The sequence below is a fragment of the Saimiri boliviensis genome, chromosome 9 (assembly GCF_048565385.1).
Source record: "Saimiri boliviensis isolate mSaiBol1 chromosome 9, mSaiBol1.pri, whole genome shotgun sequence".
In the NCBI taxonomy this organism is placed as follows: Eukaryota; Metazoa; Chordata; class Mammalia; order Primates; family Cebidae; genus Saimiri; species Saimiri boliviensis.
This window is the reverse complement of record NC_133457.1, coordinates 92,989,538-93,009,222: the sequence shown is the minus strand read 5'-3', so window position 1 is coordinate 93,009,222 and position 19,685 is coordinate 92,989,538. Positions and strand designations below refer to the sequence as shown.

Below are 19,685 nucleotides of genomic sequence, written 5' to 3'. Positions count from 1 at the left end.
CTGTGTCTCAAAAAAAAGGCCAGGAGTGGTGGCTCATGCCTGTAATCCCAGCACTTTGGGAGGCCAAGGTGGGTGGATCATGAAGTCAGAAGTTCAAGACCAGCCTGGCCAAGACGGTGAACCCCGTCTCTACTAAAAATGCAAAAAATTAGCCGGGTGTGCTGGCACACACCTGTAATCCCAGGTTTCACCATGTTGGTTCACGGTTTTTTTGTGGTTTTTTTGGGTTTTTTTTTTTTTGAGACAGAGTCTTGCTTTGTCACCAGACACCAGGCTGGAGTGCAGTGGCACAATCTTGGCTCACTGCTACTTGGGAGGCCAAGGCAGAGGATTGCATAAACCTGGGAGGCAGAGGTTGCAGTGAGCTGAAATTGGGCCACTGCACTCCAGCCTGGGTGACAGAGCAAGAGTCTGTCTCAGCCGGGCGCGGTGGCTCAAGCGTGTAATCCCAGCACTTTGGGAGGCCGAGGCGGGTGGATCACGAGGTCGAGAGATCGAGACCATCCTGGTCAACATGGTGAAACCCCGTCTCTACTAAAAATACAAAAAATTAGCTGGGCATGGTGGCACGTGCCTGTAATCCCAGCTACTCAGGAGGCTGAGGCAAGAGAATTGCTTGAACCCAGGAGGCGGAGGTTGCGGTGAGCCGAGATCGTGCCACTGCACTCCAGCCTGGGTAACAAGAGCGAAACTCCGTCTCAAAAAAAAAAAAAAAGAAAAAGAAAAATTTACACATTTATGCAAGGCACGGTGGCTCACGCCTGTAATCCCAGCACTTTGGGAGGCCGAGGTGGGCAGATCACAAGGTCAGGAGTTCGAGACCAGCCTGGCCAGTATAGTGAAACCTTGTCTCTACTAAAAATACAAAAAATTAGGCCGGGCGCGGTGGCTCAAGCCTGTAATCCCAGCACTTTCGGAGGCCGAGGCGGGTGGATCACGAGGTCGAGAGATCGAGACCATCCTGGTCAACATGGTGAAACCCCATCTCTACTAAAAATACAAAAAATTAGCTGGGCGTGGTGGCGCGTGCCTTGTAATCCCAGCTACTCAGGAGGCTGAGGAAGGAGAATTGCCTGAGCCCAGGAGGCGGAGGTTGCGGTGAGCCGAGATCGCGCCATTGCACTCCAGCCTGGGTAACAAGAGCGAAACTCCATCTCAAAAAAAAAAAAAAAAAAAAAAAAAAAATACAAAAAATTAGCCGGGCGTGGTGGCACATGCCTGTAGTCCCAGCTACTCAGGAGGCTGAGGCAGGAGAATCGCTTGAACCCGGGAGGCAGAGTTTACAATAAGCTGAGATTGTGCCACTGCACTCCAGCCTGGGCGACAAAGCGAGACTCCATCTCAAATGAAAAAAACAAAAAAGAGAGAGGTGAACAAAAATAGACATGGTTTTTACCATTATGATTTTTAGAGAAGAAAACAGAATAATCACACAAATGGATATATATCTGCAGTGGAGAGGCCAGTGCTATGACAGCAGATGAAGGGGAGCTTAGGGAAGGTTTCCCTGAGTTGGGGCTTGAGCTGGCTGAGATCCAAGAAAGGCATCCATGTGGAGTGGGCCATTTTTCTTCTCAGGCTTCTCAGGGTAACTGATGTCATCCAGGCCCTTCTCTGCCCCCAAATTCTCTGCCACTCCTCTAGAGACTCTGCATGATGGTTAGTGTTTCTGCTTCAATACAAGAAAACAGTTCACCCTCCAAAGCAGTGGTTCCCACCCTTTTTTTTTTTTTTTTTTTGATGCGCAGTTTTACTCGTGTTGCCCAGGTTGGAATGCAACGGTGAGAGCTCTGCTTACTGCAACCACCGCCTCCTGAGTGCAAGTCATTCTCCTGCCTCAGTCTCCCAAGAACCTGGGATTACAGGCATGCACCATCATACCTGCCTAATTTCGTATATTTAGTAAAAATGGGGTTTTGCCATGTTGGTCAGGCTGGTCTCGAATTCCTGATCTCAGGTGATCCACCTGCCTTGGCCTCCTAAAGCGTTGGGGTTACAGGTGTGAGCCACTGCACCCGATCGGTTCCAACACTTTGATGAGCATCAGAATGGCCTAAGGAGCTTGGTAAGAAGTCAGACTCGGCCAGGTGCGGTGGCTCACTCCTGTAATCCCAGCAGTTTGGGAGGCCGAGGCCGCGGATTGCTAGAACTCAGGAGTTTGCGACCAGTCTGGGCAATATGGTGAAATCCTGTTTCTACTAAAAACAAAACAAAACAACAACAGCAAAAAACAAATTAGCTGGGCGTGGCGGCGTGCGCCTGTAGTCCCAGCTACTCGGGAGGCTGAGGCAAGAGAATTGCTTGAACCCAACAGGCAGAGGTTGCAGTGAGCGAAGATTGCGCCACTGAACTCCAGCCTGGGCGACAGAGCGAGACTCCATCTTAAAAAAAAAAAAAAAAAAAGAAAGAAAAGTCAAAAGACTCCCTCCCTTTCTTGTCTATGGGCAGAAGTGGCCATTCAAGAGGTACTGCCCCAGGATTCCAGGCTGTCGGCAGAGGGCTGAGTCTCTGGAGGAGGGAGTCAGATGACTTGCCCCAAAGAGAGTATCAGCGGAGGTTCACCAGACCCACCGTTGAGAGGGCACTTCCTACTCACTGTTGTGTTTGGAATGCAAAGATCTGGCTGAAACGGTAGCCCTGGAGAAGGGGTGATGGATTTGAGAGGCTGGAGGGATGAGGAAGTGAGGAGTCTAGATACTGAGCTCTCAAGCCCAGGAATGAAAACTAGGTTTGGGCTTGTTTTAGGCTATGCCGATCTTAAATTCAGAGTCAGTGGATCAGAGCTGGCGAGGAAGGCTGAGGGTGAGCTCAGGATAAAGGTTTGGGAGCCCTTGCCTAGAAGAAGGTAGTTTTTTTTGAGACAGCCTTAGGAGAGCGAAAACCTTCAGGAGCACAGAGCTGCAGTCTTCTTTCCGAGACCCCACCGCAGACAAGAGCAGAAAGCAGAGGCGGGGCGGGGCGGTGCAGGAGTGGGAGTGGTCTCTTCCGTTACATTTTTTTCTTTTCTTTTCTTTACTTTTCAGACGGAGTTTCGCTCTTGTTGCCTAGGCTGGAGTGCAGTGGCGCTAACTCGGCTCAAAACAACCTCCGCCTCCTGGGTTCAAGCGATTCTCCTGCCTCAGTCTCCCGAGTAGCTGGGATTACAGGCATCCGCCACCAGGTCCCGTTAATATTTTGTATTTTTAGTAGAGACGGGGTTTCACCATGTTGGCCAGGCGGGTCTCGAACTCCTGACCTCAAGTGATCCACCTCCTCGGCCTCCCAAAGTGTTGGTATTACAGGCGTGAGCCACAGCGCGCGGGCTCTTCGGGTTCTTGAAGAGAGCGTCCCTTAAGCAGGAGGGACAGGTCTTAGCGCACTCAATCTCCAGGCTCGGGAGGCCCCTAGCAATTCGAACGCGGAGGGCTAGGCCACCCCGGCGAGCCTCCCCTCCCGAAACGTGCCTTGGAGTCTGGGTCTGTTCCCCCCAACCCCCGCCAGCGATCCCTGGCCGGAAACTGAGCGGTTTACTTCCGCCGGCAGCCGGAAGACTCCTGCCGCCGAACGCCAAGGAGTTCCCAGTGGCTCCGCTGTGTAACCGGGGCTCCCTATGGCGGCTTCCTTGGTGGGAAAGAAGATCGTGTTTGTCACGGGGAACGCAAAGAAACTAGAGGAGGTGCCGGGAGGGTGTTGGGGGTTGACTGGGAGGCGGCTGGGGATAGGGCGGAGAAGGGGCTTCCGGGCGGAGGGAACCACGTGGGAGGAGGCATGGAGAGTGAACGGAATTCAGCCGAGAAGGATGGGTCCCCACCCGATTGTGTGGAAAGGCTGGGGCTCAAAAAGGGAGCGGCTACGGAGTCAGGGCGCCCCGGGGTGGGCGAGGGAACGAGGGCCTTGACAGATCCCGATACAGGGCTTGTGTGGTCTGCGACCGCCGGAGCTGGAGGAGTAGCAGGGCCTTTAGCAACCGCCCCCGAGGTCACCTATTGGACTAGACCCCAACCCTGGGTCCCGATACTCTTCCTGGACTTACCCACCTCCTGCTGCTGGGCCAGGGCTAGAAGGACCCAGAAGGGGCTTAGGACGGAGTTCCTCACAGAGCAGTCCATGCCTCACCACCGTCCTGAAATGTTCTAACCTCTTTTCGCATGTGTGAAATGAGGGTGATGCAGGACATTTGCTTCCCAACGCTATAGAGAGGAGGAGTAAAGGTGGCAATGGATCCAAAGTTTTTGTTTGCAGGACTTTGTGGCTAGCAAGTAACAGAAACACACGGGGAGCTTATGTAAGCCACCCGATGACTCTTGTAGGAATTTAGTGTTACCGTGTCACACACAGGACCTGAGGTTCCCTCAGGAAGCTGACTTGTTCTTTCTGGATACTGATTCCTATTCCTGTTCAGATCTTTCATTTTTCTTCCCTGCTGGGGATGGAACAATGAGGCTTCTACAGGATATCAGCTCTGATTGGCCGTGCTTGAATCAAGGGTTTTCCTCTGTTCAGTCAGCCATAGCCAGAGTGGTGGTGATGTGTGGGGAATCAGGATGACACCCACTGGATATGTTTGAGGCAGACCCCGTGGGATGTAATCACTAGGGAAACCTACATTTGCCTGTAGCGTAGGGAGGGACTGATGTCACTTCTGTGCCAGGACAGAGTGGCCTTCTCAGGAACCAGAGCCTTGTGATGGAAAAAGGTTTGGGATCCTGAGGCCAGACCAGGATCAGGCAGTGCCACCCAGAACAGAGCCATGCAGGACAGTGGGCCTGAGACCCCAAACCTCTAGCGGAGAACATTGCCTTCTCTCCTTTAAAGAAGGAGCTGGGTGTGGTGCCTCAAGCCTGTAATCCTAGCACTTTGGGAGGCTGAGGCGGGCAGATCATCTGAGGTTAGGAGTTCAAGACCAATCGGGCCAACATGGTGAAACTCCCTCTTTACTAAAAATACAAAAATTAGCTTGGCATGGTGGCACACACCTGTAGTCCCAGCTATTTGGAGGCTGAGGCAGGAGAATTGCTTGAACCCAGGAGGTGGAGGTTGCAGTGAGCTGAGATGGTGCCAGTGCACTCTAGCCTGGGTGACAGAGTGAGACTTCCTCTCAAAAAAATGATGGCACTAGAGTGGCCAAGGGAGGCTCCTTGGAGAACATGGACTTGAACTTGGCCTAGAACTGGTAGTCGGTTTTTTTTTTTTTTGAAACAGCATCTGACTCTGTTGCCCAGGCTGGAGTACACAGGCCTCCTGAATTCTGGGTGTTTTTTGATACAGAATTCCTGGTCTAGGAAGATGGTTAGGGTTTCTGGGAGCATTGAGAAGGGAAGGGGGTGTTCTGGATGGGGGCTTAGCACAAGCAGAGACCTGAAGTAGGAGAGATAGAGAAGTAAGGAGATGGCTGGGGTGGGACCCTGAAAGCTTGGGTGAGGCTCATGGTCCTGAATTGGTGAGCGTTAGGAGATCGGCAGGAGAGTTATGAATGAGAAAGGTGGATGACAGCTCACATGCTCAGGTAGTAATGGGGAATCGTTAGACGGTGATAAATGTTCTCTTTTCTTTTGGAACAGGTCATTCAGATTCTGGGAGACAAATTTCCATGCACTTTGGTGGCACAGAAAATTGACCGTAGGTCTCCGTTTTGTTTTATTTTTAAAAGATGGTTGGGCCGGGCGCGGTGGCTCAAGCCTGTAATCCCAGCACTTTGGGAGGCCGAGGCGGGTGGATCACAAGGTCGAGAGATCGAGACCATCCTGGTCAACATGGTGAAACCCCGTCTCTACTAAAAATACAAAAAATTAGCTGGGCGTGGTGGCGCGTGCCTGTAATCCCAGCTACTTAGGAGGCTGAGGCAGGAGAATTGCCTGAGCCCAGGAGGCGGAGGTTGCGGTGAGCCGAGATCACGCCATTGCACTCCAGCCTGGGTAACAAGAGCGAAACTCCGTCTCAAAAAAAAAAAAAGATGGTTGGATTTCTCTGTATTCCTGTGACCTGACTCTCTGTGTGTCTGTTTCCCTGATAAGTGCCAGAGTACCAGGGGGAGCCAGATGAGATTTCCATACAGAAATGTCAGGAGGCAGCTCGCCAGGTACTTGCCCTGCCCTTGTCTCATACTTGCTCCTCTTGTCCTGGTAGCTTCTGGGGCCTGTGCCTGCCAGAAACAACAGTGTATGCACAGTTTGTTGAGCTTTCTAGGACACCTGCCCAGAGCCCTCTAGGGTTCAGTTAATATTGGCTTTGGAACACTGCCTTCCTTTGCCAGCCTTGAATACATGGTATCTCTCCCAGACCACCAGCGTACATACCCACATACACACAGACTCCCTTTCCACCAAATGCTCAGACATGCATTCTAGCCCTACATCTTCCCCTCACACATCCACCGCTGCGTTCATACATCTTCGTGGAACTGAGAAGGCATTTTGTGGAGAGTCAGGCTGAGTGTAAATCCAGCTCTCCCACTGCTGTGCCTGGAGCAAGCTTTACAGTCGGCCAAAGCTTTGGTGTCCTCATCTCTAAAATGAAGATACGAGATTGGCTGAGGGCAGCTCCCGTGGCTTTGCCTGCTGCAGATCTCAGCTAGCTGAGGGCTGGCCCCAGTCTGGGTGACCTGGGGGTTCCAGGTGGGGATGATGTCACAGGTCTCAGGGCTGCATGTCTTTGTGCTACAGGTACAGGGACCCGTGCTGGTTGAGGACACCTGTCTGTGCTTCAATGCCCTCGGAGGGCTCCCTGGCCCCTACATGTGAGTGTTCACCTCCACACCCTTACAGGGCCCCAGGCCCAAAATCACTAGAACTGCAAAATGATTAGGTACCTGATACTGCAGGTCATTCACTGTCTTGGCATCAGTAGCCTTTCACATTGTCCAGAGGAAAGACAGCATAGGAGAGGCATGTCTTTCTTTTGTAAAGTGTGAGAATGCAACTATGTAAGTGGAGAGAGTAAAGGGGACCCCACCCATTTGAGAAGTACATTCATAGGTAAATTAATTTCAGGAAGGAGAAAACGAGGAAGTTGGAATGTAAAACCTGATTTCTTTTCTTTTTTCTTTTTTCTTTTTTTTTTTTTTTTTGATACAATCTCTCTCTGTTACCCAGGCTAGAGTGCAGGCATGATCATGGCTCACTGTGGTCTCCACCTCCTAGGCTCAGGTGATCCTCCCACCTCAGCCTCCTGGGTAGCTGGGACTACAGGTACACGTCACCACACCAGCTGTTGTTGTTTTTTTTTGTATTTATTTACTTTTGGTGTGTGAGGCAGGGTCTCAGTCTGTCGCTGAGGTAGGAGTGCAGTGGTGCGATCGCAGCTCTCTCCCTGGGCTTACTCCCTGCCTCAGCCTCCCGAGTAGCTGGGACTACAGGCACGTGTCCAGCTAGTTTTGTATTTTTTGTAGAGATGGGATTTCGCCATGTTGCCCAGGTTTTTCTCAAACTCCTGAGCTCAAGCGATCCACCTACCTTAGCTTCCCAAAGTACCGAGACCTCACCTGGCCCTTGGAGGCATTCTTTTTCATTTCCCCTTGGCTGTCAATAGGGAACAGCCTGGAAAAGGTGGTAAGGAGATCCAGCTGCTCCTGGTGTCTGACTCTTCCTTTATTTCTCTTGTAGAAAGTGGTTTCTGGAGAAGTTAAAACCTGAAGGTATTACCTGCTTTGTTTCTTCCGTGGATCTGTTGGGAATGAGTATCTGCACTTGGTATAGGGGAGGGGCCCCAATTTGGTATTCAGGAGTCTCAGATTCTAGCTCCCACCGTGGAGCATCCACCTCAGTTTCTCCATCTAGCACTTGCAGCTTACAGTTACCCTGAACTCCAGAGAGCACCACAGAGGGGAGGGATGGTGGGAGCTGTAGGGTTGAGGGACAGAGGGGCTGTATTCTGGGTTTCAAGAGGGACTTGGCCTTCATGACTGCCTTAGCTAGGGCCTGCCCTGGGAGTTGGAGGACTGCCCCTGGACCCCAGCAGCGCATATCCTTTCACCCACAGTTGCAGGCCAAAATGTTCCCTCTTTATTATGCATTCTTTCATTTATTTAGAGATGGAGTCTCACTTGTCACCCAGGCTGGAGTGCAGTGGCACAATCTTAGCTCAATGCCACCTCCACCTCCCAGGTTCAAGCAATCCTCCTGCCTCAGCCTCCCAAGTAGCTGGGATTACAGGCACGCACCACCACACCAGCTATTTTTTGTATTTTTAGTAGAGATGGGGTTTTGCCATGTTGGCCAGGCTGGTCTCAAATTCCTGACCGCAGGTGATCTGCCCACCTCCCAAAGTGCTGGGGTTACAGGTATGAGCCACCAATCCCAGCCTATTTTATTTCTTTGAGACAGTGTCCCACTGTGTTGTCCAGGCTGGAGTGCAATGGTGCAATCTCAGCTCACTGCAGCCTCCGCCTCCTGAGTTCAAGTGATTCCCCTGCCTCAGCCTCCTTAGTAGCTGGGATTGCAGGTGCCCACCACCAGGCCTGGCTAATTCTTGCATTTTTCTTTTCTTTTTTTTTTTTTTTAACCACTGCAACTGGTGTTTTAATTTTAATTTTTATCCGTTTGTAATTTTTTTTTGGAGACAGGGTCTCCCTCTGTTGCCCAGGCTGGAGTGCAGTGACTCAATCTCGGCTCACTGCCCACCTTCCAGGCTCAAACAATCCTCCCACCTCAGCCTCCTGAGTAGCTGGGACTACAGGTGTAAGCCACCATGCCCAGCTAATTATTGTATTTTTTGTAGAGATGAGCTCTCGCTATGTTGCCCAGGCTGGTCTCAAAACTCCTGAGCTCAAGCGACCCATCCACCTTGGCCTCCCAAAGTGTTGGGATTACAGGTATAAGCCACCATGCCCAGCCACTGTATTTCTTTTTTCTTTCTTTCTTTCTTTCTTTTTTTTTTTTGAGACTGATGCTCTTTCTGTTGCCCAGGCTGGAGAGCAGTGATGCCATCTTGGCTAACTGCAACCTCTGCCTCCCAGGTTCAAGCAGTTCTGCCTCAGTCTTCAGAGTAGCTGGGACTACAGGCATATGCCACCATGCCTGGCTAATTTTTGTATTATTAGTAGAGATAGGGTTTCATCATATTGGCCAGGCTAGTCTCAAACTCCTGACCTCGTGATCCACCCGCCTTGGCCTCCCCATGTGTTGGGATTATAGGCGTGAGCCACTGCGCCCTGCCAGCCACTGGTTTTCTAAAAGGTGAAGAATTTAGGGCTGAGTGTGGTGGCTCACCCCTGTAATCCCAGCAATCTGGGAGGCTGAGGCAGGTGGATTACCTGAGGTCGGGAGTTCAAGACCAGCCTGACCAACATGGAGAAACCCCGTCTCTACTAAAAATACAAAATTAACCGGGTGTGGTGGTGCATGCCAGTAGTCCCAGCTACTAGGGAGACTGAGGCAGGAGAATTATTTGAGCTAGGGAGGTGGAAGTTGCAGTGAGCCGGGATCCCACCACTGGACTCCAGCCTGAATGACAGAGTGAGACTGTCTCAAAAAAAAAAAAAAAAAAAAAAAGTGAAAAATTTCTGAATTGGCTAGTTTTCTGACTTTAAACAAAGCCTTGTGTCAACCTGTGCCAGAGGGAAGCGAGGATGCCCAGAGACTTCCATTTCAAGCCTAGTCCCACTGCCTTAGGTTCTGCTGCCCCCCCATTACTACCCCAATTGAGACCTAATTTCCCCTTTTAGGGAGTTCCTCCCTCCCCACCCTTGGTGGGCTTCTGGGGAGTGGGGGTGGGAGCTGGCCAGCAAGGATGCACTGAGCCCTTACTGTACCCACCCACAGGTCTCCACCAGCTCCTGGCCGGGTTCGAGGACAAGTCAGCCTACGCGCTTTGCACATTTGCACTCAGCACGGGGGACCCGAGCCAGCCTGTGCTTCTGTTCAGGGGCCGGACCTTGGTGCGTACCCACCTTGATGTAGTTCCCGCCGCATGCCGCCAGGGGGCGCCGCGACCCGAGGCGACTGCTCAGGGTCTGGGGACGTTGGTGGGAAGGGTGCCCTGGGGTCAGAGATAGCTATCTGTGCCTTTCTGAGAGGCTCCCTTGGGCAGCACAAGTAGAAGTGCTGTGGGTCCTAGAAGAGTGGTAGAAAGGGTGCCCTGGGGCCAGAGTACCTAACGCCTTGCCCCTGGGTAGGACAATAAGTGTCCTCAGTTCTGAAACCTGTTTTACCACTGAGGCCTGATAGACTCAAAAGTGCAAACTGAAGGTGACAACTCCCAAAGCTATTCTTTTTCTATTTTCACTTTTTTTTGTATTGTATTGTTGTTGTTGTTGTTGTTGTTGTTAGTAAGAAACCACACTTGGATAAAAGCTACATCTCTAGCCCAGACTTCTCCAAGCTCAGATCTCCTCATCCAACTGCCAAGGTGCTTGACTATCTCAGCCTTTCCAGCTTTTCATGTTCATGTATAATAGATTCTAAATTCTTTTTTATTTATTTTTTGAGACAGATTCTTGCTCTGTTGTCCAGGTTGGAGTGCAGTGGCGTCATCTCGACTCACTGCAACCTCCGCCTCCAGGGTTGAAGCATAGAATCTTAATTCTTAGCCAGGTTTGGTTAATTACCCCTGTAATCTCAGCACTTTGGGAGGCCCAGGTGGGAGGCTTTCTTGAGCCCCGGTGTTCAAGATCAGCCTGGGCACCATAACAAGATGCCATCTTTAAAAAAAAATTAAAAGTGAGGCCAAGCACAGTGGCTCACACATGTAATCCCAGCACTTTGCCAAGCCAAGGCAAGAGGATTGCCTGAGGCCAGGAGTTTGAGATCAGCCTGGGTAACATAGCCACAACCTGTGTCAAAAAAAAAAAAGGGCCGTGTGCAGTGGCTCATGCCTGTGGGCGGATCACCTGAGGTCGGGAGTTCAAGACCAGCCTGACCAACATGGAGAAACCCTGCCTCTACTAAAAATACAGAATTAGCTGGGCATGGTGGCGTGTTCCTGTAATCCCAACTACTCCAGAGGCTGAGGCAGGAGAATCACTTGAACCCAGGAGGCAGAGGCTGTGGTGAGCCGGGATCACACCACTGTACTCCAGCCTGGGCAACAAGAGCAAAACTGTCTAAAAAAAAAAATTAAAAATTATCCGGGCATGGTGGTGCACACCTGTAGTCCTAGCTACCTGGGAGGCTGAGGTAAGAGGATCACCTAAACCCAGGAATTTGAGGGTACAGTGAGCTACGGTCGCACTCCTGCACACTGGCCATGGAGTGACAGAATGAGACCCAGTCTCAAAGAAAAAAGCCAGAAACCTTAGTTTTTGCCCAAACTCATTCCTTCTGTGAGTTGCATGTGCAGAAGTGTGTCTTCCGCCACTCCACTCCTGTAGTTCCTCTTGCTCGGGAGAAAGTCCAGAGATTCCACTGTGTGCTCTTCACAGATGTCTTACCTTGTCTGCTCAAACTTTTTGGTGGTGGTGGTAATGGTAAAAAAAAAAAAAAAAAAAAAAAAAAAAAAAAAAAAAATACTACAATCAAAATCTTTCCTTTTTTTCTTGGTACTCTCCGGTTATAGCTTTTTTTTTTTTTTTTTTTTTTTTTTTTTGTTTTGAGACAGAGTTTCGCTCTTGTTAACCCAGGCTGGAGTGCAATGGCACAATCTCGGCTCACCGCAACCTCCGCCTCCTGGGTTCAGGCGATTCTCCTGCCTCAGCCTCCTGAGTAGCTGGGATTACAGGCACGTGCCACCATGCCCAGCTAATTTTTTTGTATTTTTAGTAGAGACGGGGTTTCACTATGTTGACCGGGATGGTCTCGATCTCTTGACCTCGTGATCCACCCGCCTTGGCCTCCCAAAGTGCTGGGATTACAGGCTTGAGCCACCGTGCCCGGCTTTTTTTTTTTTTTTTTTAAAGAGATAGTGTTTCACTTTGTCACCCAGCCTGGAGGTGGCACAATCATAGCTCACTGACTCCTTGAACTCCTGGGCTCAAGGGATCCTCTGCCTCAGCCACCTGAGTAGCTGGGACTGTAGGCACATGCCACTGCACCTGGTTAATTAATTTTATTTTTTGTAGAAATGCAGTCTTGCCATCTTGCCCAGGCTGGTCTTGAACTCCTGGGCTCAAGTGATCCATTTGCCTTGGACTCCCAAAGTGCTGGGATTATAAGGCATGAGCCACCACACTCAGCCCTAATATTGATTGATTGATTGATTGATTGAGACTGAGTCTCTCTGTTGCCCAGGCTTGAGTGCAGTGGCATGATCTTGGCTCTCTGCAACCTTGACCTCCCACATTCAAGCTATTCTTGTGCGTCAGCCTCCCGAACTAGCTGGGATTACAGGTGCATACCACCACACCCAGCTTATTTTTGTATTTTAGTAGAGACGGTGTTTTACCACGTTGGCCAGGCTGTTCTCGAACTCCTGACTTCGAGTAATCCGCCTGCCTTGGCCTCCCAAAGTGCTGGGATTACAGGCGTGAGCACCGCACCTGCCCAATTTTTATTTTTTAAATTGAGGTGGCGTCTCACTGCATTGCCCAGGCTAGTCTCATTGTTATGTAGCATATCTCTAGAAGTTTTTTATTTTGTAAAACTGAAACGCTACCATTGAACAACTCCCTTTCCCCTTCTCCAAGCCCTTAGCAACCACCGTTCTACTTACTAAAAATTTGACTACTTTAGATTCCTCATGTAAATGGAATCATAAGATATGAATCTTTTTGTTACTAGTTCGTTTCATTTAGCTTAATGCTTTTTGTTTGTTTGATTTTGAGATGGAATCTTGCTCTGTCGCCCAGGCTGAAGTGCAGCGGTGCAGTCTCAGCTCACTGCAACCTCTGCCTCCCGAGTTCAAGTGATTCTTCTGCCTCAGCCTTCCGACTAGCTGGGATTACAGGCGCGTGCCACATCGGCTAATTTTTGTATTTTTAGTAGAGATGATGTTTCACCATATTGGCCAGGCTAGTCTTGAACTCTTGACCTCGTGATCTGCCTACCTCGGCCTCCCAGAGTGCTGGGATTACAGGCGTGAGCCACTGTGCCCGGCCAGCATAATGTTTTAAGGCTCATCTGTGTTACAGCATGTGACAGAATTTTCTATGACTTAAGGGTGAATAATATTCCATTTTATGCAGAGACTACTTTTTGTATCCATTTTTTTTTTTTTTTTGAGACAGAGTTTCGCTCTTGTTACCCAGGCTGGAGTGTAATGGCGCGATCTCGGCTCACCGCAGCCTCTGCCTCCTGGGTTCAGGCAATTCTCCTGCCTCAGCCTACTGAGTAGCTGGGATTACAGGCACGCACCATCATGCCCAGCTAATTTTTTGTATTTTTTTAGTAGAGACGGGGTTTTACCATGTTGACCAGGATGGTCTCGATCTCTTTTTTTTTTTTTTTTTTTGAGATGGAGTTTCGCTCTTGTTACCCAGGCTGGAGTATAATGGCGCGATCTCGGCTCACCGCAACCTCCGCCTCCTGGGTTCAGGCAGTTCTCCTGCCTCAGCCTCCTGAGTAGCTGGGATTACAGGCATGCGCCACCACGCCCAGCTAGTTTTTTGTATTTTTAGTAGAGACGGGGTTTCACCACGTTGACCAGGATGGTCTCGATCTCTCGACCTCGTGATCCACCCGCCTCAGCCTCCCAAAGTGCTGGGATTACAGGCTTGAGCCACCGCGCACGGCCGGTCTCGATCTCTTGACCTCGTGATCCACCCACCTCGGCCTCCCAAAGTGCTGGGATTACAGGTTTGAGCCACCGCGCCCGGCCCTTTGTATCCATTTATCTGTTGATGGCATTTAGCTACCTCTTGGCTATTGTGAATAATGTAATGAACATGGGAGTGCGGATATCCTGTTTTCAGTTCTTTTGGGTAAATACTCAGAAGTGGAATTTCTGGATCATGTTTCCTGGTAAATTTTTTTGTTTTGTTTTGTTTTGTAAGACAGTCTTGCTCTGTCACCGAAGCTAGAATGCAGTGGTGCAGTCACTGCTCACTACAGCCTCCACCTCCCAGGCTTAGCTGATCCTCCCACTTTAGGGAGTAACTGGGGGGTAACTGGGACCACGTGAGCCACTACGCCTGGCTACTTTTTGTGTTTTTGGTAGAGATAGGGTTTCACTGTGTTGCCCAGGTTGGTCTTGAATGCTTGACCTCAAGTGATCCACCTGCCTCATTCTCCCAAAGTGCTAGAATTACAGGCATGAGCCACTGTGCCTCGTTTTTTGTTTGTTTTTGAGATAGAGTTTCACTCTCATTGCCGAGGCTGGAGTGCAGTGGCGCAGTCTCAGCTCACTGCAACTTCCGCCTCCCGGGTTCAAGAGATTCTCCTGCCTCAGCCTCCTGAGTAGCTGGGATTACAGGTGTCTGCCACCACGCCCTGCTAATTTTGTATTTTTAGTAGAGTGGGGGGTTTCTCCATGTTGGTCAGGCTGGTCTCAAACTCCCAACCTCAGGTGACCTGCCCTCCTCAGTCTCCTAAAGTGCTGAGGCCTGAGCCACCGGGCCTTGCTTTGTTTGTTTTTTAATAGAAACAGGGTTTCACTATTTTGCCTGGGCTGGTCATCAACTCCTTGGCTCAAGTGATCCTCCTGCCTTGTCCTCCCAACGTGCTGGGATTATAGGCGTGAGCCACCACACAGGCCCCCATACTTTCATTATTGAACTTAACACCTTATTCAGCCCTTTAAGGCACTTTGCATTGGGTAATCATTAATTTTACTAATTTTTTACTGGTATAATGCCCTCTTTGGCTTAAGAGGACTATTGTATGAGGGCAAGACTAGACCTACCATAACCCCAGTGCTGGGAACACTACCTGGCCCCCCGTGGGTGCACAGAAAACATTTGTTGCATGGGTGAGGTTCAGAGTGATTGAGTAACTGGCCTTGGTTCCATAGCTCCTCACAGCAGAAGTAGAGTTTGCCTTTGGGTCTAAATGACTTGGCATTTATGTGGCTCATACCAGTCATGTACCACCTCCATTGTTTTTTTTTTTTTTTTTAAGATGGGGTTTCACCATGATGGCCAGGCTGGTCCTGAACTCCTGACCTCGGGGGATCCACCCACCTTGGCCTCCCAAAGTGCTAGGATTACAGGTGTGAGCCACCGCGCCAGCCTATTTTTAATTTTTTTAGAGACGGGTTTCACCATGTTGGCCAGGCTGGTCTTGAACTCCAGACCTTGTAATCCACCCACCTTGGCCTCCCAAAGTGCTAGGATTACAGGCATGTGCCACTGCGCCCAGCCCCACCTCCACTGTTTTAAAAAAATTTTTTAAACGACTGGGTATGGTGGCTCACGCCTGTAATCCCAGTACTTTGAGACGCCGAGGTAGGCAGATCACCTGAGGTCAGGAGTTCAAGATCAGCTCGACCAACATGGTAAAACCCCATCTCTACCAAAAATATAAAATTATCTGGGTGTGGTGATGCATGCCTGTAATCCCAGCTACTCAGGAGGCTGAGGAAGGAGAATCCCTTGAACCTGGGAGGTGGAGGTTTTGGTGAGGCGAGATGGCACCACTGCACTCCAACCTGGGCAACAACAGTGAAACTGCATCTCAAAAATAAGATAAAATAAATCAAAATTTTTTGAGATGGTCTTTTTGTCACCCAGGCTGGAGTGCAGTGGCATAATTATAGCTCATTGCAGCCTTCATCTCTCGGGCTCAAGTCATTCTCCCACCTCAGCCTCCTGGGTAGCTAGGACCTCAGGTGTGAGCAACCACATCTGGCTAATTAAAAAAAATAAATGGTAGTGATAGGGTCTGACTGTGTTGCCCAGGCTGGTCTCGAACTCCTGGGTTTAAGTGATCCTCTTGCCTCGGCCTCCCAAAGTGCTGAGATTACAGGCATGAGCTACCACTCCTGGCTGCTTGTATTTTTTTCAGTTAGAATTTTTTGAGTTTTTTTGGAATGTTTGTTTTGAGACAGGGTCTCATTCTGTCACCCGTACTGCAGCTCCGATCTCATGGGCTCAAGCAATCTTCCCACCAAGTAGCTGGGACTACAGGCACACACCACCAGGCCAGGCTAATTTTTCTATTTTTTGTAGAGATGCGGTTTTGCCTTAGCCATGTTTCCCAGGCTGGTCTCAAATTCCTGGGCTCAAGCGATCTTCCCATCTCGACCTCCCAAAGTGCTGGGATTACAGGCATGAGCCACTGCGCCTGGCCAGATTGTTTTTTCTTTTTAATTTTGATAACATGACATTTCATGTCACTGGATTACAATTTGTTCTTTTTCTAACATTTTCACTGTGGAATTTCCCTCCTGCAGCCAGTATTTATTGTACTCACTGATGTGTTCATGAAGTGGAGAGTTGGGTGCCCGCTTCCTGTTGCGGTATTTCATCTTTTTTTTTTTTTTTTTTGAGACAGAGTTTCGCTCTTGTTGCCCAGGCTGGAGTGCAATGGCGCATTCTCGGCTCACCGCAACCTCCACCTCCTGGGTTCAAGCAATTCTCTTGTCTCAGCCTCCCAAGTAGCTGGGTTTACAGGCATGTGCCACCACGTCCGGCTGATTTTTTGCATTTTTAGTAGAGACGGGGTTTCACCATGTTGGCCAAGATGGTTTCGATCTCTTGACCTCGTGATCCACCTGCCTCGGCCTCCCAAAGTGCTGGGATTACAGGTGTGAGCCACCGCGTCCGGCCCACGGTATTTCATCTTAGTGTTAAAGCCTCCCTTGTGTTTTCAGGAACGCTGTCATAGTAGCAAACATCTAACTTATCTAAAGTACAGGGCACTTAGCTTCTTATTAGAAGAACATGTTTTCTGTCTATCTTTCAAAATAGCCTCATTGTTTGTTCTTCAGTGATGCCGCCGTTTGTCCCAGGTGTGGAGAGAGTGCGTGGCCCTGGAGGTGCTGGTGGGCCTTTCAGATACGTGCTTCCTCCCTGTGTGTTTGTGGGAGAGCTGCCCTACTCTACTTTTTTGTTTTTTAGATGGAGTCTCGCTCTGTTACCAGGCTGGAGTGCAATGGCGCGATCTCAGTTCACTGCAACCTCCCAACTCCTGGGTTCAAGTGATTCTCCTGCCTCAGCCTCCTGAGGATTACAGGCACGTGCCACCATGCCCAGCTCATTTTTGTATTTTTAGTAGAGACAGGGTTTCACCATGTTGGTCAAGATGGTCTCGATCTCTTCACCTCGTGATCCGCCTGCCTCGGCCTCCCAAAGTGCTGGGATTACAGACGTGAGCCACCGCACCCAGCCCCTGCTCTGCTTTTTGTTGTATTCAGCAAACATTTGCAGGTGCTGTGGAGCCCTTGTAACTACATTTTGCATATGTTGGGTCAAATCAAATTCCCACACTCACCAAACTCATACTGGCTGCTATCCTTCTCGTGTTTCTTCTCTGGACCCAATTACACACCTGTCCCCCCTTTCCTGTGACAGGGCCAGATCGTGGCACCCAGAGGCTGCCGGGACTTTGGCTGGGACCCCTGCTTTCAGCCTGATGGATATGAGCAGACGTAAGGAGCCCTGTTTCTTCCCTGGAGTGTGGGGTTGGCACAGCCATGGTTTGGGTTGGGCCAGTGCCCCGCCCAAGTGCAGGCATGCGGATATGGGCGGGGGAGGCTCCGAGGGTGCCATTCCAGCCAAAAGCAGCTCTGCTGGGGTGGACACTAGGAATCTGGGTGGCCCAGACAATGGTTGGGGAGGCAGCCACATGGTGCTGAGAGTCCTGGGCTCTGAGGCTCCAGCTTACCCCACATCAGCTGTGTGGCCAGTGGTTTCACCTCTCTGGCCTTGACTTGTAAGCTGTACATCTGACAGTTTTGTTTTGTTTTGTTTTGAGATGGAGTCTTGCTCTGTCACGAAGGTGGAGTGCAGTGGTGCAATTTTGGCTCACTGAAACCTCTACCTCCCGGTTTGAGCAATTCTTTTGCCTTAGCTTCTTGAGTAGCTGGGACTACAGAAGCGTGCAACCACGCCTGGCTAATTTTTTTTGTATTTTTAGTACGGACAGGGTTTCACCATGTCGGTCAGACTGGTCTCGATCTCCTGACCTCAGGTGATCCAGCTCAGCCTCCCAAAGTGCTGGGATTACAGGCGTGAGCCACCACGCCCAGCCAAATCTGACAGTTTTATGGTATCATTTTTTTTTTCCCTTTTGAGACGGGAATCTCATTCTGTCACCCAGGCTGGAGTGAGCACAATCTCAGCTCACTGCAACCTCTGTCCCACAGGTTCAAATGATTTTCCTGCCTCAGCCTCCTGAGTATTTGGGATTACAGGCGCCTGCCACCTCGCCTGGCTAATTTTTGCATTTTTAGTAGAGATAGGGTTTCACCATCTTGGCCAGGCTAGTCTTGAACTCCTGACCTCATGATCCACCTGCCTTGGCCTCAAAATGCTGGTATTACAGGCATGAGCCACCGTGCCTGGCCTATGGCATCATTTTCTGGCCCCCATCCAGGTTGGGAGAACATCCGGGCTGTTGCAGCCTCTGGTGGGCGCTGTTTCATGCCCTAACAGTCGCAGTTGTTCTCAGTAGTTCACACGAATCCCCCCTTAGCCACACAAGGGCCATTGTTGGAATCAGGCTTTCCAAGCTGGAGGGGCCCTTAGGGAGTGCAGTCTGAAGCCCCACAATAGCCCCAGCAGGGGTGAGGACATTGTGAAACCAGCCACTAGCCACATGGGACTATGGAGCACTTGCAGTGTGGTGAGACCCAGGAACTGAATGTTTTTATTCAGCGTTAATTCATTTAAATAGCCATACCTGGCTAGTGGCTACTGGCACAGAGCAATCTGCAGGCCACAGGCAGGGTGTGGGATTCACCCCTCTCTGCCATGCTGGCATGGAGGTCGGCCCATGGCCAGCTGTTCAAGTGCTCCCCCGCCCTCTGCACATTAGAGGAGACTGCTGTGTTTGCTCTGTCAGGCCCCACTGCTTCCTGTCAACAGATGACAAAGCTGATCAAACATGCAGCTCATCTCCCCTGTGTCCAGCTTCCCTTAATGACTTTTGGGCACACCAGAGCAAGTTTAATGTCCCTCCATGCTCATTCATGGGGGCTTCTGCCTACAGGGGAATTGAAAACATCATCCAATTTTTAAAAATTCACTGGCTGCCAGGAGCTGCTGGGCCTTAGTCCCCTTTCCTGGGGGTCTGTGAGCTTTGGACTCCAGGGATGAGAGTAGGGTAGGGAGGGGATGTGCTTCCTCCCTGAATCTGGGCTCCCTCTGAGCTGCTACTGTCACCCCTCAGGTATGCAGAGATGCCCAAGGCAGAGAAGAACGCCATCTCACATCGCTTCCGGGCCCTGCTGGAACTGCAGGAGTACTTCAGCAGCTTGACTTCTGTGGCCGGAGGAGGTGCCTCGGGCCGGGGATCTGGGGAGGGCTAGCCTGAAACCTGCGTCCTTCAGGATTTTCCACTTCCTGGGGGTGTCGAGTCTGGAGGAGCAGCTGGCTCTGCTCTGAGAAACTCTGGGCAGCTGGATGCCACTCTCTTGCCCTTAGGGCGTGGTGCTGTCTCCTGCAGCCTCCAGGCCTGGGATCCTGAAAGGACCCTGGGGGGTAAAGTTGGACTTGGTGGAGTGAGGGTTTGGAGAGGAACCATGAAAATCACCTCTGCTGTTTTTTAAATGCGGCAAATCACATTTCTGGGTGAGACTTGTTTCCAGAATAAACCTGCTATATCTGTTTTGAAGCCTGCCGCAGGCAGGTGTCTGTCCTCTCCTTTGACAGTGCAGGAAGCCTTTTGGGTGGGGGTGGGGGTGGGGACACTGGTGGTGCCATTTGGAAGGCATTCAGATGCCACTGTGAGCTGGAGTGC

General features: G+C 50.5%; 1 protein-coding gene across 2 annotated transcripts; it reads left to right on the top strand.

Moving 5' to 3' along the window:
• Positions 1–3,033: 3,033 nt before the first annotated feature.
• On the top strand, positions 3,034–19,553 carry ITPA (inosine triphosphatase). Of its 2 annotated transcripts, none has more exons than XM_074406319.1 (8): positions 3,034–3,655; positions 5,541–5,598; positions 5,994–6,058; positions 6,642–6,715; positions 7,581–7,612; positions 9,738–9,853; positions 16,844–16,958; positions 17,297–17,373. In XM_074406319.1, exons 1-7 carry the CDS (start codon positions 3,590–3,592, stop codon positions 16,925–16,927), a joined length of 495 nt encoding a protein of 164 aa, XP_074262420.1. In that variant the 5' UTR covers positions 3,034–3,589; the 3' UTR covers positions 16,928–16,958; positions 17,297–17,373. The 2 variants fall into 2 exon arrangements, with proteins under 2 accessions (XP_074262420.1, XP_003941117.1); XM_003941068.4 differs by lacking the exon at positions 16,844–16,958 and adding an exon at positions 19,116–19,553 and having other exon boundaries at positions 3,189–3,655.
• The last annotated feature ends 132 nt before the right edge of the window (positions 19,554–19,685 follow it).